At 40.6% G+C, this 27,127-nt stretch overlaps 1 protein-coding gene across 9 annotated transcripts in view; it reads right to left on the bottom strand.

Moving 5' to 3' along the window:
- The window catches only part of KCNJ15 (potassium inwardly rectifying channel subfamily J member 15), a 54,438-nt gene that overhangs the window by 6,182 nt on the left and 21,129 nt on the right, over positions 1-27,127 (bottom strand). For 4 of the 9 annotated variants that reach the window (XR_005199776.1, XR_005199778.1, XR_005199777.1 and 1 more), the window contains exon 2: positions 9,446-9,543. Coding sequence is in view for 5 of the 9 variants with exons in the window: in XM_037737669.1 (XP_037593597.1) it covers positions 6,097-7,224 (1,128 nt within the window). In the remaining 4 variants the exon portion in view is untranslated. Of the gene's footprint in view, positions 1-3,493; positions 7,243-8,184; positions 8,324-9,264; positions 9,341-9,445; positions 9,544-27,127 lie in introns of those variants that run through there. The other 5 variants (XM_017526253.2, XM_017526251.2, XM_017526248.2 and 2 more) reach the window with 3 other exon arrangements.

Here is a 27,127-nt window from a genome sequence, read left to right as displayed (position 1 = left end):
TTTTTGAGATGGAGTCTCACTCTGTGGCCCAGGCTGGAGTGCAGTGACATGATTTTGGCTCACTGTCACCTCCACCTCTCTGGTTCAAGCAATTCCTTGCCTTAGCCTCCTGAGCAGCAGGGATTACAGGTGCCCGCCACTATGCCCAGCTAATTTTTGTATTTTTTTTAGTAGAGACGAGGTTTTACCATCTTGGCCAGGCTGGTCTTGAACTCCTGACCTTGTGATCCACCCACCTCAGCCCCCCAAAGTGCTGGGATTACAGGCGTTAGCCACCACGCCTGGCCTGATTTTTTTTTTTTAAAGGAAATAGATACACTATAATCAATTATAGTAATTCCCTTGGAGTCTATATTTGAATAGATCTAACTTTTATTTACTTAAATATTTTCGAGGATGAAATTAGAAATTTTAAGTATGTGGGAAGGCATGGACTAGATAAGATTTGGCCTTGAATAAAGATAAAATTATAGCTAAGTACCATATCATGTGGCAAGGGTTGCTAACTGAACAAAACTTGGTGATGGACTTTTAGGAGGACTCTTTTGTAACATGATAAGCCTACTTCTTCAGCTGGGGCTTGAGAATCTGGGCTCCTGTGCACCCACGTGGAGGGTGACTTTGAACCCATCTTTCTAGGGTGATGCCCCAGGGAAGACCATCCCTCGCTATGGGGACTCAGACCGTGCTCGCTGCTCCACACTGCACACAGAAGTGTTGAAGACTGGGTTCCCTGCGTTCAGTTGAAATTTTCTCTTGCTAATTGGGCAAGCCAGGGAAATATGTTTCTGGAATACTCCCTGCCTCTGCTACTAGTTCTGTATATATCATAAACTCCAAATAAAGAAGCATGTGTTTGTTTCTTTTCTAGAAATGGGCATAGTTTGGGATTATGTGAACACATATTCTGCACATACAGGGTGCCTGGCAGCCCTAGCTCTCTGGCGTTCTATTCAGGTTACATAGCCTTTACCTACATATATGACTTTCTTGGCTTTTATACTCACGTATCACCTCTGTCCTTTGACTTCCACCATCCATTCTTGTAATTTTTATATATTTTTTTCTTTTTTTTTGAGACAGAATCTCACTCTGTCATCAGACTGGAGTGTAGTGGCACGATATTGGCTCACTGCAGCCTCCCCGTCTTGGGTTCAAGCAATTCTCCTGCCTCAGCCTCCTGAGTAGCTGGGACTACAGGCATGTACCACCACGTTTGGCTAAGTTTTGCATTTTTAGTAGAGATGGGGTTTCACCATGTTAGCCAGGATGGTCTCCATCTCTTGACCTCATGATCCTGACCTCTCAGCCTCTCAAAGTGCTGGGATTACAGGCATGAGCCACTGCACCCGGCCTTTTATTAGCTATTAACTATCAACTCCAATCAACCACCTTCTCTTTGTCTTCTGTTTTTTTGCACTGCCAACATACCAATTGAAAAGTAAAAATTCCTGTTCTCCATATGTGGATACCTGAATGTCCACAAATTCCTAATTTGAATTGATTATTTTTTAACCCACCAATCTATTTGACTTAATAGAATCAGCAGCAAATATGAAGAAACTGTCAACACATGTGATGTTGAAAAGAAATTGGGTGCCAGATGATGAGGCCCAGAGGGTTAAGGTGAAGTGAAGTGGCCGAAGCTCTAGTTTTGCCTCATGTCTTTTTAAAAAGTATTTAGTGGAAAAACTTTGGGAAAACATCCGTTAGTTTTTCTTAGAAGTCTAGGGGAATTGCTCTTCCTGCGAAGCCAAAAAAAGGCCCGACGTAGTGGCTCACTCCTGTAATCCCAACACTTTGGGAGGCTGAGGCAGGCGGATCACGAAGTCAGGAGTTCGAGACCAGCATGGCTAATTTGGTGAAGCCCCATCTCTACTAAAAATACAAAAATTAGCCAGGCGTAGTGGTGGGTGCCTATAATCCCAGCTACTTGGGAGGCTGAGGCATGAGAATTACTTGAATCCAGGAGGTGGAGGTTGCAATGAGCCAAGATCGCACCATTACACTCCAGCCTGGGCAACAAGAGTGAAACTGTCTCAGAAAACAAACAAAAAACAAAACAAAAAACAGAGTTTACTGACACTGACACATGCCAGTAGTTTAAGAAGGCAAATAACTCCTTATTCTTTAAAATCCCAATTAATTTCTAATCATACAATTTTATTGCAAATTCTAACTCTGGAGATTCTAATACTACTCAGAAGTCACATAAGTTTTGAGAGCAGAAAATCACTCATTGCTTTCCACAGATCCCAGGATTGACTGGGACGTCACATTGATTAAAGATAAAGTGAAGTTCACAAAGGGTGAAGTGCATGCAATTAATCATTTAAGTGAATGTTAAGCTTTAGACTTTCAAGTGTAGTCTTCCCCAAGGGAAGAAAATTAAGAGCATCTTTTACCTACCCAGAGTCTAACAACCAGAGACTGGATTTCTAGTGCACACCACAGAACTTGGAAATCAAGACTGGAAATGCTAATACCTTTCAGTTTAAAAAAAAAAAAATCACATCATGGAAAACTATGATAAAACTGGTTATTTCAAATATGTAATTGGCGAAGGAAAGTCTAGCAAGAACAAAAGTCAAAACTGAGAGTCTGAGAGCCTTCGCTGTGGCATGTGGTCAAATGTCTGACCTTTTGCACATCATGACAGCATACAGAACCAAACCTTGTTAAAGGCCTAGTGCTTTCAATTTTCTTTTCCTTTCTCTTCTTCTCCCTCCAGGTGAGGCATGTATACTGAAGACTCAAACAAAAGACAGAATAATACTAGAGTAGAAATGCCACTGTTTTTTTTTTTCATACTGGAGTAGAAATGCCACCTTAAAAATGTATCTTCATTTACTTTTCGATAAAATTGAAATCACAGTCCATTAAAATTGGGAAATTTAATTCAAATAAAAATCCAACAAAATAGTTGTTTTGATTTATCTAAATACCTGGTTCATTAATTCATGGCATTTTTCGACCTTAAACCAGCTCTTTAGCTTTCTGGACACTCTACTTTGTGTTGTAATTTCCCCATGATGAAAAAGGGAGCCAATGCATGACTCCCAACCCCATCCCAAAGGAGTGGAGTTGGGTGACTCAGTGCTTTGCTGCCCAGAGTTGCTGTCTGCCAGGCACCATGTGAGCGCCGTCTGTTTTATTACTGAATAAGACATGGCTTGTGGAGCACACTGATTTACTGCTGTTGACTCTGTGGTTTCTCAAATGGAACACAACGTTTTTTAATGGTCTCATTGAGAAAACCTAACACATTAGAAATGTTTCAAAATTCAAAAGCCTTTTTGGGTCAGGAATACTCCACTACTTTGGCTTCGCCTTAGCTGGGTATTGAGGGTGAATCTGTTTCAAGCAGAAGACTGACCAGACATAATAAATGAAGTTTGCTACCTAAATCCTTTGTTAACGTGGTAACATGAAAGTATTATGCACCAAGTAATGATAGTTAAGGGGCCAGGAAAATGGTAAGCTTCAAACCAGATACAGCTTCAGAGCTTTTTATTGAATATTAAAATATGATTTATTGACTTATATAGATTTTTCAGACACTCTTAAAAACCAGACAGATATTTAGATAAATTGAAACAACTATTTTGTTTGATTTTTATTTGAATTACATTTCTAATTTTAACAGACTGTGATTTCAATATTATCTAAATGTAAATTAAGATATATTTTAAGGTGGTATTTCTACTCCAATATTTGTTTTGTGTGTGTAGCACAAAAGGTCAGATAGTCAAGTCTTCCAAATTTGGCTGAAATTGATATGCTAAATGAAATACAAAAATTTTTCTGACTCTTATGCTATGTCCTTGTACAATGTACAATATAAGTGAGCAAGATTTTTAATCTGAATCACATTCAAGTTAGCACTGATATAAATACTCTGAAAAAAATTTAATAGTGCAACACAAAAGGTCTAAACATGCCCATGGCATTATTTTTTTGTTGATTAGACCACAATATACAGTAAAAAATAGCAAGTGTAATAACTAAAAGAGATAATATCTAACTACACTGACATGTAATACTTTTTAAGGAATGGAGATCTAAAGCAACCTTCCATAAAATTATCAACAGAAAAAGAAAAAAAAACCTTCCAAATAATTAAAGAAGCAACATCTTCCCTTTCATTCATGGATTGAGATCGTTCTTTAAACTTTCACAAACTTGACTCCGATTATCCCTACACCTGCCTTAAACTAGTTCAGCTCCAGTCTGGGGGTTTTAGCCACATTTTCTCTTTAATGGGAGGATATTTACAAATGCAGTAACATCAACATATAGCCAGATTTGCTGTAATCTATACCATCATTTCACTGATAACCTGAATCCAGTTTATCTTCCCTTTTTGCTCTGAGTCCCAATGTTCATATTTTTATAGAACCAAATAGACATGAACGTGTCTGTCAAGGACTTGTCTTAATCGCAAATGTCTTTCACTGATGGCTCCCCTGATTATGCTCGAAGAGCCAGGGTATGTGCATGTGTGTGCTTGCGTGTGAGTATTTGTGTGCAGTGGGGGGAATCGCGTACATCTTTGTATGTGTGCAGGGGCTGAACATTCATGGTCACATTCTGCTTGAGTGAATGCGCAAATCTGTCTCCGTTTGAATCAAATGAGAATTCACCTTTCGGACATTTAACCAGTCATAGCCCATTTATTATTATTATTTATTTATTTTTTTGCCTCAAAGGAATGCAGAGCACCAGACCCCTGAATTTTTCCAGGGGCGAAATGTTACCTCTTTGTATAAGCTTTATTCAAATAGCGAGGGTATTCTTTACAGGTTTGAGATTTTCAAATCTTGTTCATGCATCAGGGAGTCATCTTGTTTATGAATTCCTTACTTTTAGCTCCTCTTCTTCCTTATGGCCCCACCAGACCTTACAAACTTCAGCCTCTGAGAACATTTCCTGTATTGTCAGGCAGCTGAATTTTTCTTTTGTGCTAACTGTAATCAACAGGCATAACTGAGACAACAATTACTCTCAAGAGGTTTATTTTGCTCTTGGAATGTCAGGGGATAATTATATGCAGTTCCTTTATGGGCAAGGCATTTTAATAGATAAAAAATGAAATGGCTGAAAGAAATATTGGCCAATGATAATGAACTGAACAGAGGCCAGGTCTGGATGGCACGGGGATATGGGACCCACAGAGTCAGTTTTCCACATGGCTTCAGAAAGTTGCTTTGGAAACATTGTCCAGAACAGACCTTCCAAACTTTCATTTGTACACAATTCACTTGGTGGTCCTGTCAAGATACAGACCCCAATTCTGTAAGTCTGGCTGGGGCCTGAGAATCTATGCGTTACTAATAAGCTCTTGGATGGTGCTGATGTGGCGGGTCTGTGAACCACATTTTGAATGGAAACTTTTTGAATGGAAAGAGGATAGTACAGTCCAAAAAAAGAAGAAATAGAGGAAACAATGGCATCAGCCCCATTTGTGTAGGTTTCCACAGTTGTGAATTACAGATCTGATCAGTTTCCTTTCATACAATTCAGTCCACTGAAGAAAGGTAAAAATAAAATTACTACATTTTGTGAACAGAGTCTCTCTACCTCTTTTCAGGTATTATCACACAATCATTAGATATAATATTTTTCCTGCTTGAACAAAAACAGCATGTTTTAAAGCAGTGAGATCAATGAAAGCAATGAGATAAATGAAGTCTTGGCCATAAGGTCATTGACACTTGGTTAAATAAATATCTTATATTACAGGTAATAATCTTGTATAGAAATACATATACTTTTAATGTTAGCATTGCTAAGTGTCTGTTTATCTAACAGGACATTATTCCAATTGCCCTACACCAAGCTCTTAGAAATGTAGCCCCATTTTACACAATCTGAATTATAAGAGTTCACTTTCAGATAAAGCATTTAAAAGGAACTCTCTCAAACACAGAAATGCTGGTTTAGCCACAAGATCACAGGAAAAGATTGATTTTGTATGTCCGTGCAGGTTTTTAGAGTACGTCTACACATTTTTGTCTTCACAGCAGTCTTTGTGTTTGAAGGGAGTTCTGATGCGGAAACAGCATGCACGGTTAAACCTGCATGGTGCCCCTGTGATCAGACATTGCTCTGTTGTAATAAAAGCGTCCTCAGTTCTCTTTCCCTCTGATCCTCCTGCCTGTACTTCTCCTCAAGCTTCTGTTTCTCAGAATCTGCACAGTAAAATGTGCAATCTGGGCTCTTCCGAATCTGTTCAAACTGACTGAAATCAGCCACATATTTTCCATTTTTGGAGAGAGATACCACAGGGACAAACTCAAAACCCCAGTAGATTTCCTCCGGGATATAAGATGTCCGGCTTTGGCAGACAGCGCTGGTGGATTCCACAGTGGCATTGAGGAGGACCACAAGCTCAAACTCCTTCTCCTTTAGGTTTTGGGGTGTGAGGTCTCTCAGGGGGCTCGTCTCATCCAGCACATGGTAGAATGTCATGGGCAGAATGAGGAAGGGGCTCTCAGAGGAGGAGTCCACGTGGAATTTGACAGTAGCTTGGTTGAGGAGAATCCGCTCCCCCTCCTTGGTGACGTGGGTCTGCAGCAGCTTGCCAGAGAGCTGGCACTGAATCAAGAGGCTCTTCCTCATGTTGGCTACCTGAATCACCAAGCACAGCTTCCCATTCTGCTTGGTGATGACTGCACAGTGGCTGAACTTGATGGTCTCAGCCCGCTTTTTGGGTCTCGCAATTTTGGCCAAGAAGGTTCCGGTGATGAAGATTTCAATCAAGGTCGTGATGACCAATTGAGCAACCAACAGGAAGATGGCATGGGGACATTCCTCTGTGATGGAACGGACTCCATAGCCAATGGTTGTCTGGGATTCCAGGGAAAAGAGAAATGCCCCAGTGAGAGAGTCCACTTTCATGATGCAGGGGGTATGATTTGAAATAGGCTCACCGGGTTCTAAGTCCCCATGAATAAACGCGATGGCATAGTAGATAACTCCAAATAGGAACCAGGTCATCACAAAAGTGGCAGCGAACAGGGTGAGCTTGTATCTCCACTTCATGTCGATAACCGTTGTCCACAGGTCTTGCAGGTAGAGTAGGTATATGCCATCCACTTTGTCAATTCTCACATTGCTGTGCCCACTCTTGGACATGACACGGGGTCTGTTGGCCTTGAGCCCAGCCCCAGCAGTGTGCTTCACCAGGGGCGTGCTGGACATGCCCATGTGAGTGGAATCCATTGCCGGGATCTGGGAACACTTAGAGAAACGACAAAGACATTTCGTTACGGTCGTATGTGGTGGAACTTTCAGAAAATAGAATCATTACATGAAGTAAGTATGAACGTATATAGAAGTATGCAAGAAAGGATAATTCTGAAGGCAAGATTAACTGATCTGTGCTTAAGTGGTCAGTAGGGTAGAGTGTGGAGCAGAGGCTTTGCAAAAGAGCAGACCTGGGTCAAATGCTGACTCTGCAATTCATCAGCTGTGTGACCTGGTGAAAGCTATTTAACCTCTCTAGACCTCCGCTCTCCAATGTTTAAAATGGTAATACAGCCTATTCCTCAGGGGTTTTGTTACTACTGAATAAGGTAAATTGTTAAAACAGAGCCTCATATTCCAAAAAAAAAGTTATGCTATTTTTTTGTGATAAACTCATATGCATATATCTCATAGAGCGATGTGTTTACTGATATTCAGCTACCATGTATTCCCAATTATAGAACATTTAAAATTATTTGACTGAGCATAAATCTAGTAATATGCATGAAATACTTCTTGATATGGAGAATATTAGTATAAATCTTTAACACTTAGTTGGTAGTAATGCATTTTTTAGAACCTACCTTTTGCATGATATTCTTGGTAACAGCAATTCATTTTCCCTCAATCTAATGAATACTTAAGAATCTACAACCTCTTCTAGTTTTATTATGATTTTGAGAAAAGCTTAGTTAGCAAACAACCCAAAACATTCTTATAGCAAATAATTAGGCTTTATTAATGGCTTGATCAATATGCTGGTTATTCTTGGAAAAGTGCTACCAATGTCACTTTAGATATGATATTTAGGTATGGCACCAAAATTCTTCCTTACTCCTTAGAACTAAGTAGAACCAGCAGGAGAAATCTATTTTAAAGAGCAAATGAAGAAGTCAGTAAGTATAGGTATCTAACATTGTAGCCGAAAAGACCTACCTATAAGAAGTGCTGGGCTTCTGTGCTCAGCCCCAGGGTACGCTCTGCTCCAAGTTAACAGCCGGGAACAAGCTGACTGTGCGGGCCCCCAGTATCTTATAGTACCTGCCTGGTGACTGACATAAATTTCCCCACATTCCTTGAGAAAGATAATGTTGGTGATTACAGAGTACCTGTGTGGCATGTTTTTCTTCACCTCATTGGTATTTTCAGTATTTTTAAAAAACTCCCCTTTTATAAAGGAACTATATACAGTGGTTTATGATTCATGCAATGCTTTTTCTGTTAGAGCAGTATTATCTCAATAGAAATTTTGGAGGTAATCCTCTGGGCAAATCCCTTCAAGGAAATGGAAATTGTATCCATTAGCAGCAAACAACTGTTCAGGATGCAAGGGGTCTGCTGGGCATTTTAATTTTCCTGCTACATTATTAAGAGTGTGTTATTTACTAAATGCTCCCATGAAATTGCTTTTTTTCTAAGAAAGTCATTTTTGTTGCAAAGAAGGGCCTTAAATTATTCAGAATTTCTTTACCTTGAAGCAAATTCCACTGTTCTTGGGATCAAGTTAGAAGGAAAGTACAGGATCTAATTGATGAACTAGGGCCTTACTATACCCTCAGCAACACTTTTCAGTATAACGAAGAGGAAAGCGACCACAGTAAAGGTTTGGAAACGAAACGCCATTCTGGCAAGCCCAAATGCACAGACCAGCTTGTAACGTGAGCACCAGCAGAGACAAATGCAGCCTGCCTGCAAGTGACTGCATGCACCTTTTTTTTTTTGAAACTTCTGAGGAAACTGCATGCCATTCAATCCACTGAAATAAAAACAGAAGCTTAAGTTTTCCAGTGTGAGTGATACGCAAGTGTTGTGCGGGCACTCAGCCCTCCACCAGATTCTGGAAAGCTTGGCCCTGTTTGTATAAAGGCAGCATCATGAAGCTTCTGTTTTAAACTGTCTTTCAAAGGGGCAGCCAGCCAGGCTTGGAGTGAACTGGATCTGTTTCCTTTTTCTGCTGGGAGTGTGCTTGCTGCAGTCCTGTGTATCTAGTGCTGGAGTTAACAGCATTGATTGTACCTCGTATCAAGGCTTGGTGGATAGAAATCACAGGACAAGACCTAGAGCCTCTGTGTGTGTTGGGTGCAGCGTTTCTCTGTGGAAAAGAGAGCAGCTTGCAGTCTGCAGTCAAAAGGTGCCATGGCCCTCGCTGTCCTCCTCCCTCCCTCAAGTGTGCGATGCCCTCAGAACCATCTACTACCTGGTCACTCACTCCGCAGGTCAGGTGTCTTCTTCAAGGCAGGTAGAACGTCCTCGGTCCCCTTCACCCACCTGGCTACCATGGGATTCTGCTACTGCCTGAAAGAAAGAGGGATACATGGGTTCATAGGTGGTTACCAAGTGCACCCCAGTAAAACTGGCCCCCAATGATTTTCTAAGAGTTACACCATGGCATTTACCTTCCAATCCCTGGTAATCTGCCACAGTGCACAGAATAGGGTAAAGGTTCAAGGAATGACGTAAGAAGGAAGCTGAATCCCAGCCACAGCCCTCACCACAGAGTTCCCAGCCCCTGGAGGGAGCTCCGTAGCAAAACACCCTGGAAAGAGAGGGTTAACCCACCCTCATTGAGCCTGGCTATGAACTGACCAGCACACCGGGAGGCAGGAAGGGGAAGCGCAGAGGAAGTAAACAGTGAGCGCTGGAAGGGAAGAGTCTAGAATATTTTTACCGCCTGTGGAAATGCATTGCTACTGTTGAGTCATAGGACATTAGTGTGGAAAAGATTGTCAGAACCATCCCACTTGACACAGCTGGGTCCTGGCAGAAAGAACCAGGCCCAAAGTCTTTGGAAGTTAGCCAAGGGTTCCTGTCAGTCCACAACAAAATCCCCTTAAACATCCACGGTTTCATGCAATCTCCTCTAAATTCCAGAGGTTCTTTTGTATCTTTTTTTCTAAAATGATTCTTCCTAAGCTATCTGCCTATCTATTATGTATCTTCTATTCATCTATTACCTATCAATTAACTACCTACCAACTCTGCCATCTATTATCTATCACCTATCAATCTATTATCTCTGAATTACCTATTTATCATCTGTCTAAATATCTACCTACCTATTATCTATCATCTGTATCTGTCAGGCATCCATCTGTCTACACCCATATATTTTTGTGTCTCACACACACACATAGGCACACTTAGACTTCCTACCTTTCTTCTGATCCGCCAATTATTTGCAGTTATTACTCTTTTAGAGTTAAAGTATTTCCAATTAACCTGTACAGCCTCTAACAGGCTGGATCCTCCTATTGTGGCCACAGCATGTTTGGTAAACGACCTCTTTGTCATTGCTTTGTTAAGACCCAGAATCTTCATTGTGCCCATCAATCTTACCCACAGGCTTTATGAATTGCACTTTATCATAGGCTCTTAATTTATAGAATTTTAATCCTCAGCAGACTTCTTTCATGAAGTTTAAATCCTTGTTGATACATACTCTTTTTTTTTTTTTTTTTTTTTTGAGACGGAGTTTCACTCTTGTTACCCAGGCTGGAGTGCAATGGCGCGATCTCGGCTCACCGCAACCTCCGCCTCCTGGGTTCAGGCAATTCTCCTGCCTCAGCCTCCTGAGTAGCTGGGATTACAGGCACGCTAATGTTTTGTATTTTTAGTAGAGATGGGGTTTCACCATGTTGACCAGGATGGTCTTGATCTCTTGACCTTGTGATCCACCCGCCTCGGCCTCCCAAAGTGCTGGGATTACAGGCGTGAGCCACCGCGCCCGGCACATACTCTTATTTCATATAATTTCATGTTACTGCCTTAGAGTATTTTCCCTTAGTCTTTAATAGACCTGGATTAATTCTAACATGGTAAGCAACAATAACAGTTTCCCAAAAGATAAAAACAAGAAGAATAACAGAGGAATATTTTCTTCTAATTTCCCCCATCTTAACCTTTTTCTCATTTAAAAAAAAAGTGCAGCTTGCCACCAGTGCTCATTTAATTTTACATAAACATGTTCTTTGAGGCTGAAGAAAATATGATTGATTTTCAATGCAAAAATAAAACATAAAAATCGTTCTTAGAGTTATTTCTAAACAGAACTAATATCAGAATCATCTGAACCATCACAATTGTCTATTTAGGAAAAATCAGATTCATCAAATGAATCTCTGGCCAACAACTGTTGAAGACTGACATTAACATCGTGTGTAGGAATGCTGTGTTTTCCAGCAATCAAGAATGACTACATTTTGCAAATAAAAATACAACTACTAAAAACAGAATGCTATAAATGCGATGATGTCCTTTGTTTCCAAAGCTGATATACTGGAGTGATGTGAAAATAATAATGAAAGTAATATATTGTGTGGCAAAGTCATTTCCGGGTAAATGCTGCAGCCTCAGTGCTGCCAGTGAGTATTCTGGGGGCAAATGGGAAAAGAGTTAATCCTCCCAGCTAAGCAATATTCCATATAAACCATTAGCAGTTTTTTTAGTTTCTGGAAATAATGTTTATTTCTGCAGTTTTTGTTTATCGTTTCAGTTTCTGGGTTGGGATTGTAATTCTTAGAATGGTGATTTCTACCCAGTGAAGTTCTTAAAGCTGTGGAATGAATAGGTCAGTATTACTCTTTTCTGCTTCAAACCAGTAAAAGATTCATGGTCTGAGGTCACTGAGTGCTTATGCTATGAGCATTTGTTTTCTGGAGTTAAAGGAAAGAAAATAAACACACTTTGAAACAGAATGAAACAGAAAGCACATTGAAAAAGGTCCTTAGCTGTATGGAGAACTACATTTCCGGTGTTGGGGACACAGCAAGGAGAATGGGAAGTGGAAAGGCACTACCCATTGACATCTTGAGGGAAGAAAGACATTTCATCAAAGATAGAAGCTCTTATAACAACGAACAATCCAAAAACCCACCATGGCAAGCTGGAACACACTGTTCTATCAGAGAAATCAACCTGGAAATGGGCAGAAAGCTACTGATCCGTTGGAAAAAAGATATAAGCAAGTAATAGGCAAGAATGGAGCCAGGGTAGCCCAACGTGGGAAAGACACAGATGAAGAGTAACTCAAGCAAGAATAAGACAATGTAATAAAGATTCAGAGAAGTAATGATAGCAATAAAAGTTCAGATCGGTGATGAGAATCATCATCATCATACACAGATAACTCTCAAACTGCCTCATGCCTGCCACTGCTCTAAGTGCTTTCCACATGGAAACTTATTTAGCCCTCACACCAACCCTGAGAGGTAGGCAACATCATTATCCCCATGAAGAGGAAACTGAGGCACAGAGAGGGTAAGCGACTCGCCCAAGTTCCCAACAGCAGACACAGGGCAGTGGTGCATTCCACAGCAAGGCTCTTGTGCCCATGCCTGCAACCCCCCTGACAGAGGGGCTCAAGTTTAGCCACATTGGAATCACCTGGAAAGCTCGGGGTTGCTGATTCAGCAGGTCTGGGGTAAAGCCTGAGAATCTGCATGTCTAACAAGTCCTCAGGTGATGCTGTCTCTGGTGCTCCAGGAACACACGCTGGGAACCACACCTCATATACATTTTCCCCTTGACAAAGAGCCTTATGGCTCAACAGCTGTGTCCACTCCAGGAATGTACAACCTCTGCCATCCCCATAGATGAATGCCAACTACCCAGGGACTCAAGGCCATGAATGTTTTAAAGCAGGAGTATATGGAGAATCTGATCAAAACTGTAACACATTACTAACATGTATTATTATAAATGCTACACAAATAGTATATGTTGTAGAATATATAAACGTGTATTATGATATTTATATACAATATAAATAATTCTAATGAAAACATTAGCTAAAATTAAGTTCAGATAAATCTTTAATTCCCATGATAGATTTTCAGCTCTCATTTATGCTAGTCAACCCGTGTGTACATGTACCACTTTTCTCTACGTCTCAAAACTGAGCTCCTCCAGACTGAAGAAAGGGGAACCCTCCTACGCTGCAGGTGGGAATGTAAATGAGTGCAGCCGTTATGGAGGACAGTATGGAGGTTCCTCAGCAAACTAAAATTAGAATTTCCACAGGCTCCAGCAATTACACTACTAGGTGTAGATCCAAAGAAAATGAAATCAGTATCTCGAAGACATTCCTGCCTCACCCATGTTCATTGTAGCTTTATTCACAACAGCCAAGATATGGAATCCACCCAAGTGTCTAACAGTGGATGAATGGATAAAGAATATATGGTATATACACAATGGAATATTATTTAGCCATAAGAATGAGATCCTGCCGTTTGCAGCAATACGGATGGAATAGGAGGCCATTATGTGAAGTGAGATAAGCCAGGCACAGAAAGACCCATATCGCATGTCTTCACGCATATGTGGGAGCTAAAAAAGTGGAGTTCATGAAAATAGAGAGCAGTTTAGTAGTTACCAGAGACTTTGAAGGGGGATGAAAGCGAAAAAAAGAATAGAAATGTGTTTATTACCACTGAACTATACACTCGAAATGCTAAAGATGGTAAATTACATATCTATATTTTACTTCAATACAAAGATTTTTTTCAAGAAAATGCAAAAAAAAAAAAAAAAAAAAAAAAAAAAAAAAAAAAAAAAAAAAAAAAAAAAAAAAAAAAAAAAAAAAAAAAAAAAAAAAAAAAAAAAAGGATGGGTGGGAGGATGACCCAGCTGTCACATGGATGCTTTGTTAAGTAAAATAAATTCAGTTTAAGAATGATTGTTTTTTATTCCTAGTAAGTACAACATTGATGTCTTTAAAACTTAGGGTCTGTTAAGCCAGATTTTGGAAGTTTTCAATTTGTCCCTCTCAAGAAAACTTTATTCTGCAATTCACAGTGAACTAACAAGGCAAAGGTCCCACAGAAAAACATTTGTCACAGTAAAATGGGGAGACAGCGGCTCCCCAAAACTGGGGTTTCTCAACCAGGTCTTCAGTGACCTCCTCCCATGTCCTTTAACCAGGATGATGAGGCATAAAGATTGAAATCTACATCAAATCCTAACTTTGGATTTCCAGACTAAAATTAACATGCGGTGGATCTCACTTTTAAGATCTGACAAAACATAGATTCCTATTTGTAAGAAAAGTTGCTTAAAAAGCTTTTTTGCATGTCAAATATTTCTGATAAATTTGCTTTTCAATGATCTCTTTGTCCAGAAATCCAAAATGCCTGGATTAAATTTGACTCTTAAGTATCACAGATTTAAATATTAAGTAGAAAAAAACGCTTGACACGAATCTGCTTGGGGTTCACTGAGCTCAGAAGCTTTAATACAATAGAGCATAAAACCAGTGAGGCTTAGCTCTCCTCCTTGTGCTCCTGCGACTGTGGTCTCAGGAGCACACACACCTTGACCTCTGGCCTTGGCCTTGGGTCCTGTTCGTACACTACAGAGCAGTGTAGCATCCACTTCAAAGGCTGATCTGACTGTTCCAAGTCCAGCTTTCGACTCATCCATGTCAGCCAAGGACACGGACAGCTTTGCCAGTGGCCTCAGAAACAGACACGTTCATTGAAAAAGAGCAAGGTGGACAAAGTGGATTCTCAGCTGATTCCAGAGGGTAATCCTTTGGTTTGTATCTCCTAGGGAAATTCTACTTTCCTTCTGCAAAAGCATTTTTTTCCTCAGACTATTGAGGACTGAAGATGGTCCAGAAAGAATGACAGCTGCTCGGAGGCTGCGGAGCCACTCATTCTTCTCCAGGAGAATTATGGGGATTTCAGGGGGAGCGCGAGTTGAGATTACAGCACACTTGCAAGCTAGTTTCCTCTTTCTCAAAGATGTGTGTTTGGATGATGTGTTTGAACTTGGAACCTATTGATAGAGCTGTGGCAATTTGGGAGGCTGTGGTTGATATATGTTGCTCCCAATTATTTGCTGTGCCTCTCGGCTGGGTCCATCCACAAAGGATCCTCCCCTGGGCCTGTCCCTGCGGGGGGATAGGGGGATGTGGAGTATGTTTCCTACTCCCTTGTGTCAGGTGTGGCCCTGCCACCCGCTTTGGCCAATGGAATGTGAGCAGCAGTGACCCACACCGTGCCTGAAGAGAGGCGTCAGGCTCATCACATGGCTTGCCTTGCATGTGGGTGGGTCATGGATTGGGCTGTTCCTTCCTTTTGGTAAGTGGGAAGAAGGAAACTTGGAACTGAGCCATAACTGAACTACAGCTGACTTGAAACACAGGTGAGAAAAAATTGTTGTTGCTGTAAGCCATACAGTTCTTAGAGTTGCTAACAGGGCAAAACCTAGGGAAACCTGACCACAGAGACACTTTCACCATTAATACATATTTTTGTATCTTAGGATTATATGCCTGACCTAAAAAGTGAAAGATGTAAAGTTCTGAAATATTATTATTATTATTTGAGATGAAATCTTGCTCTGTCACCCAGGCTGGAGTGCAGTGGCACAATCTCTGCTCGCTGCAACCTCTGCCTCCTGGGTTCAAGCAATTTTCTTGCCTCAGCCTCCTGAGTAGCTGGGATTACAGGTACCTGCCATTACGCCTGGGTAATTTTTGTATTTGTAGTAGAGACAGGGTTTCACCATGTTGGCCAGGTTGGTCTCAAACTCCTGATCTCAGGTGATCCACCTGCCTTGGCCTCCCAAAGTGCTGATATTACAGGTGAGAGCCACCATACCTGGCCAAGTTCTGAAATATTCTTCATGTAAACTCTGAATGTTGGTCTATGACTAAACACAATACAAAAAGCACCCAAATTTAACAAGATTTTCATAGAATGACTTTCCTGATCCCTAAGAACAACAGAAAAAGGTGACGAATTATCTTTTGAGTACTTCTGAGTCAATATTTACATTTATCATGACAAGATAACTTTTTTAGGGAAAGTTGTAAGCCCATTATAGCCATCATTCTGATATTTTGTGGAGCAAGAAGCCCTGATTTAAGGACCCAGTGGCCTCAGGGTCTGTAATCACATAGACACACTGAGCTGTCCAGGGACCACTGTCATTAGGTCATTGATAGCTTTTATTTGGGAAGGGACAATTTAAAAGGGTCCAGGCACTTTTCAAAGCTGTTATAGATTTTATCTTATTGAATCCCTTTCTTTACCTTGGGAAGAAATTACTTTATTTTCTAGGTGAGAAAACTAAGCTTAGAGAAATTAAATAATTTACACATGTCCACAAAGTTAATAAATGGAGCACCTGGTGACCAAACCAGCTCTGTCTGCTCCTATCTACCCACCAACATCAGCATTAGCTTGCAAAGGAGTCTCGTGGTGCAGCGTGACAAAGCGTAAGTTCCTGCTCACTGCCGTCAGCATCCATTATAGATTAAGCAGCTGTAATTAATTGACTCATTGCTTACCCTGTGCCAGGCCTGATATTAGGTATTATGAATTAATTTAATTCTGTCATAGATTATGAAGTAGGTACTACTACGATTCCCATATTCCAGACAAAGAAACTGTGATATAGCACAAGGTATGTTGGAATCTATAGTCCATGCGTCTGATCTCAACAATGGCTCTCTAACTTGAGTGCGCCTTAGAATCGCCTGGCTGGGTTGATAAAAATGCAAATGTCTGGGTCCCACCGCAGAATTTCAAATTCAGCAGGTTCGGGGTGTAGCCAGAGGGTCTGCAGTTCTGAGAATTTCCCAGATATCCCTGATGCTGTTAGACCTTAGACTACACTTGGAAACCACGATCTACACTCTTCACCACTTAAAAGTTATCTAGAATAGGGAGAAAATGAACAAGCCAAGGAATTAGATTGTCTAAAATTCAGTCTCATTACTTTCAAACAGAGGAACAGGCCTATGGTATTAGAAGGAGGAGAAAGTCAATACGGTTAAATATGTAAGTACTGCAGTTGCCAGGTGGAGGTTTTAGTTAGGAAATCTTTCCTTGAGGATGGAAGTTCAGGTGCAATGTCTTGGGGAAAAATTGAGAGTTGCTGAAAAAAAAAAAAAAAAGCAAACGATTGGTAGAAAATTGCTCTCAGATTTCTTCCTTGGATAATGAGTATCATTAAGGGAAGCTTTTAGCATTGCCCTGGCTGGGAACATTCGAGGACTATGGAGAGAACCTAGATTCTAAGCCGGGAAAGTTAGGGCTGCAAAACACTAGGGGCTTTCTTGCTGAAGTGTGTGGTTCAGGTGTTCCACACAGAAAGGGATTTGTGGTCAAATAATTTTGGAAGGATTTGTCTCCTGAGTCCCCGAACACCCCACTGTATTCACTCTTCGGAGAGTCGCACTGTACATTTATTGTAGTTTTTGAGAAATCCTACAGTTATAAAACCTGTTTCACTGTAACTATATATACATATGTCTGTATGTATGTGTGTGTGTGCTTAGCCTTTATTTGAGAACACTTTGAGGAGTGCTGATCTTGTCTGAACTCTTCACTTTATATCTGGGGAGATAAAAATATCAAAAAGTTTTGAGTACTTTGTTCAAGGTTACTGAGCCAGTAACAAGGTTAGAGCTAGAAACAAGCTTTTGTGACTCTTAGTCCATTTTATGGGTAGGTATCTCTCTTCATGGTCATACTATATGTTGAGATGAGTTATCCACCTCGCTGGCTCCTGAAGATGGGGTGGCATAGAATAGTGTGACCCCTTTCCCCTCATCCAACCACAGCAGCCCCATCATCAGGAATGCAGGCTCTCATGCTCCACACCTGAGCTACTGAACCAGAATTTCTGGGGGTGCAGTTCCTAAGAACCTGTCTTCCAAAGAATTCAATTTCCCCAAGCAATTCGGTAGCTGGAATTTGCTAGTGATGCCTTGGTGAATTGGAGAAGTCCCCCCTCACCCCACTATATATTAGAAAAGCAACAAGTGTTTCTTTACAGACCAATCCATATTTGCATTGCCTGTGAGCATCTAATAATGCAATTTGCCTCTGCGGTCAGATATGCAGCTTTTTCCTGTGTTTCCATTCCATTATTATTGTTTGGAATTCCATAAGGACTAAAAAAAATGCTTTTCCATCTCGAAATGTGGTTTGCATAGTTGTTCTCTTTACTCCTCGATGTGGATTCTTTAAAAACTCTTTTTTAAAATCTCATAGAACATCAACCTTTCTCCACTTGACAAAGACAAGTTTAAACAGACACCGGGCTCAACAGGGAACTCATATTCCATTTTCCGTGGCAAAGAATCTGAGCACTGGAATAAGCCAGAGGTATCATTTGCTGAATGTTTTCATAAAGACAGTTTGATTTCAGGCCCTTTATTTGTGAGAGAGCTGGCTAACCCAAATAAAACATTACACATCTGTCTGTTGTTATGAGTGACCAACCTCAGCTGAACATTATTACTTAATAACAGCTAACTTTCCTATAGAGTGAGAGTGCCACAGCGGAGGGCAAATGGAAATTTCCTGTGGTTTACCACCCCGGGCCTCTCCCTGCTCCAACATGCGAAGAACTTGGGTAATAAGCATATTCTCCCTCTAATCACAGTGTGGCTTGGACATGCATTGTTGTGAGATGACTGGCAAAACAGGAACATTGATGTCTGGAAGTGAGTAGGGAGGGGGTGAGGAGGCGAATTGTACTGTGTCAGCCTCCGTAATGCACTGCCCTCCATTTTCTCTCTCTCTCTCTTTTTTTTTTTTTTTTTTGACAGGGAGTCTCTCTTTGTAGCCCAGGCTGCTGGAGTGCAGTGGTACGATCTCGGCTCCCTGCAACCTCTGCCTCCTTCCTCAGGCTCCCAAGTAGCTGGGATTATAGGCACATACTACCACACCCAGCTACATTTTGTATTTTTAGTAGAGATGGGGTTTCACCATGTTGGCCAGGATGGTCTTGATCTCTCGACCTCGTGATCCGCCCGCATTGGCCTCCTAGAGTGCTGGGACTACAGGTGTGAGCCACCGTGCCCGGCCCCAATTTTCTCTTTAGTAAAGAGATTTCTTCAACAGGCTCATGGAATGTCACTGACTATTTTTTTCTGGATTAGTCCAAACCTAACACAGAGAAGAAGATGCCTCAAAACAGTACCATTTGGTTAAGGAGAAGGAGATGCACAGCATTTGGGTTTGTCTGACCACAACTGGCATAAGTCAGAGTGGAAGGCTTCTGTTTTTGCAGACAGTACTGGTAGAGAAACAAGTATTTTACTTAATCTGGTGTGTGAGTGTGTGTGTGTTTGTGTTTGAGACAGTCTTGCTCTGTTGCCCAGGCTGGAGAGTACACTAGTGTGATCTCGGCTAACTGCAACCTCTGCCTCCCGAGTTCAAGTGATTCTTGTGCCTCAGTCTCCTGAGTAGATGGGATTACAGGCATGCACCATTACACCCGGCTAATTTTTGTATTTTCAGTAGAGATGGGGTTTCACTATGTTGGCCAGGCTGGTCTTGAACTCCTGGCCTCAGTGATCTGCTCACCTTGGCCTCCTAAAGTGCTGGGATTACAGGCACACACCACCATGCCCAGCTTAACGTGTTGTATTTAATGAACATTCCAAGTGGACATGGTTGGAGCATTCACAGGAGAGGACATGTGGGGAGTAAGCAGCAAAGCTCGCTTCTTAATTCCTGCTTCTGTGTGACAAGAGAAGGTGCTTGAGACTGGATCATGCCTTTTTATGCCGCCTCTTTATATAATTTGCAATTCTTCCAAATTGATTTTCCCCTGAATAAATCTCTCTAAGATGTTGAGTGTGCCACTTTTTACCACTCACATTTGTCTTTCTTTGCTTAACATTGATAATACTTTGCACTGTGATGAAGGCATAGAAACACAGAAAGCACATTATAAATATTGGTACCAATTTCAGGCTGGCTTGTTTTCTGGCCTTATGCTGACTACATTTTCTTTTATTTGAAATAAATGTGGAGTTGTCAGTCTCCATAAATTGATGATTAATGGGTTTTGATGTAATTCACCTGTATGCAAAGGTAAAGTTCTTATCTTCATTGGCATTCATATTAGTTATTATCGTGAATCTCATCCCAGGCTATGGAAATTACTACTTGTGCTTGATTTGAAACCAAGTTATTTAACAATGGGATGTGTTAAAAAGTTTTGAACTTCAGTCTGACTGTGAGTCTACATTTTGACCACATTTCTCTGATACAGTAACCGTATCTCAGTGGAACACAGTTAATACCAAAATTCATTTTAAAGACTGGTAGTATTTCTCAGTTGTTTGCTTCTCCCGAAGTTGAAAACGGACTCCATGATCACTGAGTGATAATAAGAAATTTCAAACTTCTAAATATCTTCACATTCAATCAAAAATTAAGACACTTGGCAGTTAACTAATTTCCATCACTAAACAGTATAAGGAAAAAAGATCTAACCATCTGTAATTAGCAGGGAGACTATTGGCTCAAATTTGATGTTTTTAGAGTTGCCAAATAAAATACAAGATTCCCAGTTAAATCTGAATTTATGATGGACAGCAAATAATTTAGTATGAATCTGTCACATGCAATATTTGCTATATGCTTATACTAAAATTATTCATTGTTTATTTGAAATTCAGAGATATATATGTACTATCTATATATATATTTCTATAGATATACATAGTACAGAGTGGTCCTAACTTTGTATTTGCTAAATCTGCCAAATCTGGCATCCCCAGGGAAGAGCAAACTTATGATCAAGAGTCGTTCCTAAGGCCAAGAAACTTAAAGACAGGGTTTAAGATAAAGACATTCTTCTTAGAAGAAGAAAAGCAATCCAGATTTTCCCAGTACTAAAAGCTCTGAAAACAAATCTAACCATTGAGGGATGGGGGTGCAGCCTTACCACGCATGGCTTAGCAGGGATATAAGAAAATCTAGGAAGTTTGTCTCATTTTTAAGATATTAGCTCAGAAGTCCTTGACATTTTCTGTTATGGTCCTTTTTGATGGACTAGTGAGACACATGCCTGCCTTCTTCAAATAAAGTGTTACAACAGATAAAGTCACAAAGATTACAGAAGACACCAATGCTATTAAAATGTACCTATTACAGTACTGAAAAGACAAAATTATACTTTTCCAAACATTAAATCAGAGCTAATGTTTTGAAGGTGTGGTGAGCAGCAATGTTATTTCAAGATATCTGAAGTGACTGGAATGCGATTTGAAATGCCTGTGATTTCCACTATGACAAAGTCACAGCTGCAGCTAGTACATCTGTGGTTTGTACTCAGGTACACTCAACACAAATTGTAGTTAGAGGCTATTTAAAATAAACTGCTGTTCTTTTCTCCTCATCTGAGATCATGGACTCTCCTGAATTCTACTCATATATTCTCTAGGTTCCGTGGACCTGGGATTAAATCTGACTGTGGGTGAAGTTTCTAAATGCTATAGATATCACCAGTAATTCTGGTAATATAACCACACCAACCTATAGAATCTTCTTTGATTTTTTTCCCCCATAGACAATCTCTTGATATTTTTAACAGCCATCTCAGATACTGTGTCTTTTATAAAAATTGGCTGGACACTTAACAAAATCACAGGCAATCCCCTTTCCAATAGGATATTCTTGCAGGCACTAACGTTAGTAATGAACATTACATTGGTGCTCACGTCATCAGAAAAGTAAGACCAATGGGGAAACAATTCAACATCTTCTACTCTGGAAGTAATGGTATAGTTTCTTCTGACACAAAAACAGAGGGGGAAATAACAGAAAACAGCTCAGATACATACATAATGCTTGGTCTTCATGGCCTTACTGTAGCACTTCTCAGAAGTAGGAAGGTGGATTTTTACAGCTAATATGCCACTCAGTCACATGCAACTTTATATTGCCATGGTTTCATCATAACCCTTACCAGGAAAGAGAAAGCTTGCTCATCTAGAGTACTGATTGAGACAATACTCCCTTTCATAAATCCTTTGGTAGCTCCCACTGCTGACAAGACAAATCCTGAACACCTTGGAAAACCAAAAAGACTCTTAAGCCCTTGTTCTCCCTCCCTCTCCGGCTTTATTTGCCTCAGGACAGAGCCTGGGTGTATACTTGCCCCTTCCTGAGCAGCTGGGTGCCCTCCCAGCCCACGTCTGGCACATGTGATTTCTTCCTGAAGGTTCTTCATTTTCTCCCTTTCTTGGTTAACTCCCATCTGTCCTTCAAAAGTCAGGTTGAACATTATCTCTTCTGTACTTCAAAAAAATTAAACAATTCTTCAGAGGCAGTATAGTGTAAAGATTAAGAGCACAGAATCCTGCTTCTGTTAACATCAGCTATGTGACTTTGGACAACTTTCTTAACCCCTTCGAGACTTGGTTTCCTCATGTACAGAATGTCGATGGTGATAATTTCTATGCCTCACAGGGTCGTGTGAAGCAAAAACAAATAAAGCATCATAAAACTTTGCCTGCCAATACTAATCATTATAAAAGTGCTGTTATCATCACATGAATACCACGAATGAAACACAAAATACAACTTATCAAAATAAATCACATTTACCACAGGTGAACAGCAGAGGGTTCCTATAAAGTTTTCACAAATCGACAAGAGCCTTTAGCCTCCTAAGTGGGCAATGTTTGTAGAAACATAATTCAGAAAATATTTAAAAGGTGAAAAGATATTTCCACACTGTAACATTTGTTTATTGGCTTGTGTGGCAAGAATTTGTTGAACACCAGCTAGGTGTTAAGCATGGCACAGGGTGCTGCTGATGAAGCCGTAAGAGTGACTCGCTCCTCGCTCTTGGGTAGTTTGCAGGAGAATGGGGAAGAGAGGCACTAAATAGGTCATTAGGCGAGTGATTTAAAGACATTTCTGGGAAGAACTGGGGGGGGAAAGTCAAGGAGGGATAAGATACCAGCACATGAGGTATACGACACGTCTGAGTCTGGAGTTGGAGCATAGAGCTTGGCACCTTTCAGGAAGCGAGGAGGATATGGATTAGGGGAGCGGGGATCAGGGTCAGGTAGGAGTGAGGGCAGAGCTGCATCATTCACGGCTTTGTGGGCTCCTTGAGGACTGTCACCCCCACCTGAGGAGCACAAGGAGCATCTCGGGGTTTTATTCAAGAAAAAGAAAGGATCAGACTTGCTTTTGAAAGTGATCATGTTAAACACAGCATGGAGAATGGATTGGAAAGAGTCAAACATAGATGCCGAGAGTCTGTTTAATTGGCACTTTTAGTAATCTGAGTTGAAATTACTGATGTATGGACAAGGGCGGTGGTAGCAGCTTGAGAGCTACTAGCCAGGAGCTCTGGGTGACAGCTCTCAGACGGGGTCAACAGGCATCTCCAACAGGTGGATGTTAAGAAGTCAAGGCAGGGAGAGGGCAAGGTCTCACCAATGACTCCAGGCTTCCTGACATGGAAACGAGGTGTGTTGGCATGGGTAGAGGCTATCTTACTGATTCAGAGGACACTGGATCTTCCCCTGTCATTTTAACATTAGGCACATGTCATGCGACACTCAGATCGAGTGTTTTGGTATTATACCAGCCTGGAGCTCACTCTCCTGATGGAGAAACAGAATCTCATCTCCGGGGAGCAGGTTTGAAGGTGTGCACTGGAGGCTGCCTGAAGACATCTAAAGAGAGGTAAGCACTCGGGTCTGTGCAGATGGGCCTGGCATTCAACAGAGAGGCCTGGACAGGAGGGATGCCTTTAGCACAGAAACTGACAAAGTGGAATTTGAACCATGAAAGTGCAGGAGCTTCCCCCTTAGACAGTAGAATGTGGGAGCAGCAACCCAGACCGAGCCCGGACACCCTCAAGACCAGGCAGAGTCAGAGATACGGACAAAGGAGACTGAGGAGGAACCACTAGTCCAAGAAACAAAAAGGCACCAGAGATTCACTTTTCACTTATCAAATTACCAAAAATTTTAAAAGATATGTCAACATGCCACATTGACAAGTTTGCAGAAATGAAGAGCTTCCTGCATGGTGTCTCATAGAGTAATCTGGCATAACTTTTTTGAGGGAGGCAGCAATTTGGCAATGTATACTCAAAGTTTTACACTATTTATGTTAGGCTGCTTGACTCAGGAAGTCTACTTCTAAGAATTAATAGGAAATGTACGATAGGATTATGTACAAGAGTGTTCTCTATATTTGTTATGATATTAAAACATCAGAAGCAACCTGGGTCACCAACAATATAGAACTGGTTTTAAATTTATGAAACACGTATAGGCTGAAATATTATGCAGTGTTTAAAAATCATGACAAAATGCTAAATATGTTTTTTAAAAGGCAATTAATACAGCAAAATATACAGTGTAATCTCTCTGTTTCTCTCTCTAGGTAAGATCAAAATAAACAACTCTAAAATGTTAATAGCAGTTACCTCTCTAAAGGAAAACAAAATTAGGAAGGGTTTTCAATCAGATTTTCCATTTTTATGCAGCTAACCTGAAAATTCAATTTCCCTAGCACAGGCATTCCAGGTTTTACTGTAAATGAGAAGTACTTACTGTGTTATATTATGCAAAGAAAGTTTCCACACACTGTCGTGGCCAAACCTTATGAATTTATTTACTCTCAGAGATATTTCTATTGCACAAATGCAAGAACCTAGTTTTCAGTAAGAGTTTAGGACGATTATTTTATGTCATCTTAAGGTTTCCTTTCATTGACTGAATTAGAAGAGTTTGCACTTCACCCAGAGATACTGCTGATAAAGCAGATTTCCTGCCCGATACTATTGCTCAGGCAGGTCCCTTTAGTCCATATTCCTTCTTTGCCCTGTGCCTGGTAGACTACATATCCCATGAGGCGCCACTCAAATGCCATCTCCTGTAGCATACAGGTAAAGTTCATCTTGCTCCTCTCTTCTGCCTTCTCATTGTCCACACCTTATAATACTTACTGTGCTGCTGTAACGATCAGTCTTGAAGCTCACCTTTCCCCATACTCGGCTAAGTAGTTCATCCTGAGTGGCAAACACAAAGCCTGGCATATGGCAGGAACTTAATGTTTGAGAGAGGTACGGTGTAGGCAGAGATGCCATTCAAGGGGACTCAGAGTCTGAGTCAGCAAGCAACATCACTTGCCTAAAGATATCATGCCCAACGGTCTAGGTCAGAGAGGAATCCCAGAGAGGAATCCAGTCCACAGCTAGGCACATTGATGCTTCACTGATTTTGAACAATTCAATTAGAAACATAGATTTTGTCTTCCTATTCTGATTCACAGCCCACAGAATATGCCACAATGTTCTATCTTAAAGAGGAAATTAGTTGTACATTTCTCAAAATGACAAAACTGATAAAAATTATGGACATAGAGAAGCATATTCAATTTCACTCAACAAATTACTTCCTCTGTGTGTTTCATTTTCCCCAGTACACTGACCATCACAGACAAATGGTCCTAAGACTCCTTTTGGTTCTGTTTGCTTCCTTATACCAGGTGTCTCCAATGTGAGGTATACCAGTAACCCAAGCAGGGACAGTGACAAAATGATAGAATTATTCAAATGTAGCTTTCACTTTATCCTTTTAAATGTTTATATATTATGCATATTTAAAAATGAATCCATGGGGAACTTGAATAAGTCAACAAGCAAAAAACACATCATTCCATTAAAAAAAAAAAAAAAAACGGCCAAAGGACATGGCAGACACTTCTCAAAAGAAGACATACAAACTTCCCACAAACATGAAAAAATGCCCAGCATCGCTAATCATTAGAGAAATGTGTAACAAAACCACAAAGAGATACCATCTCACACCAGTCAAAATGGCTACCACTAAAAAGTCAAAAAATAGACGCTGTCCAAGGCTGCAAAGAAAGGGAAAGTTTCTACATTGTTGATGGAAATTAAATTAGTCCAGCCACTGTGGAAAGCAGTCTGGAGATTTCTAAAAGAACTTAAAACAGCTGTCATTTGACCCAGCAATCCCATGACTGGGTATATTCCCAAAGGAAAATACATCATTCTACCAAAAGACACATGCATTCGTATGTTCACCTCTGCACTGTGCACCACAGCAAAGACATGGAATCAACCCAGGTGCCCATAAATGTAGAATGGATAAAGAAAATGCACCACAGAATACTATGCAGCCATAAGAAAGAATTAAACTATGTTCTTTACAGTAACATGGATGAAGCAGGAAGCCATTATCCTAAGCAACTTAATTCAGTAACAGAAAATCAAATACCACATGTTCTTACTTATAATAGTAGGAGCTAAACATTGAGCACACATGGAGATAAATGTGGGAACAGTAGACACTGCAGACTACTAGAGGGCTGTGGGGTGGTTTTAAAAACTACCTGTCAGGTACTATGCTCACTACCTGTGTTACAGGATTTATACACCAAACCTCAGCATCATGCAATATTCTCATTGTAGTAAAGCTGCACATATACCCCATACCTAAAATAAAAGTTGAAAAAAATATAAAATGTATGCAATATGTTAGAACAGGATGAAAAATCTATATGTTGTGCATGTCTGTCCCTAAGTATCCTTGTGTGTGCTACAAGGGACTAATTTTTGAATCTGTTGTTTTACACCAATGCTGATTAAACTTGCGTATGAATTCCCTGAGGGCTCATTTAAATACAAATGATTATTCAGGGGGTCTGGGCTAGGTCTGAGAATTTGCATTTCTAACCAGCCCCCAGGTGAGGCTGAAGCTGGAGGTGAAAGCTCACACTCTGCATAGTAAACAGACTTTTGCAGTCACTGCTCCTCATCTGGACAACACAGGACTGAACCCAGAAAGTGGTTTGATTGACTGTTTTCTCATTTCTCCCATGGACAGTCACAGCAAGCAACATGATAGACGCATACAAGAGAAGGTAATTCATTCCATCAGTGAATGCCATGGGACTTAATTCAGGCTGGGTTCTCTCACGTGACTGTTGAGATAGGAGCCTCTGAGGAGCTTGCTGGACTTACACCTTTACTGATGGGGAGAAAGTTCAAGGTCACTACATGACTTCATTCCTTAAAAAAACACAGTTTATAAATCACCATACAGGTCCTATAGTCAGTAATTAATTTT

Source organism: Cebus imitator, unplaced genomic scaffold, assembly GCF_001604975.1.
Source record: "Cebus imitator isolate Cc_AM_T3 unplaced genomic scaffold, Cebus_imitator-1.0 Scaffold41, whole genome shotgun sequence".
NCBI lineage: Eukaryota > Metazoa > Chordata > Mammalia > Primates > Cebidae > Cebus > Cebus imitator.
This window is presented reverse-complemented; position numbering and strand designations above follow the sequence as displayed.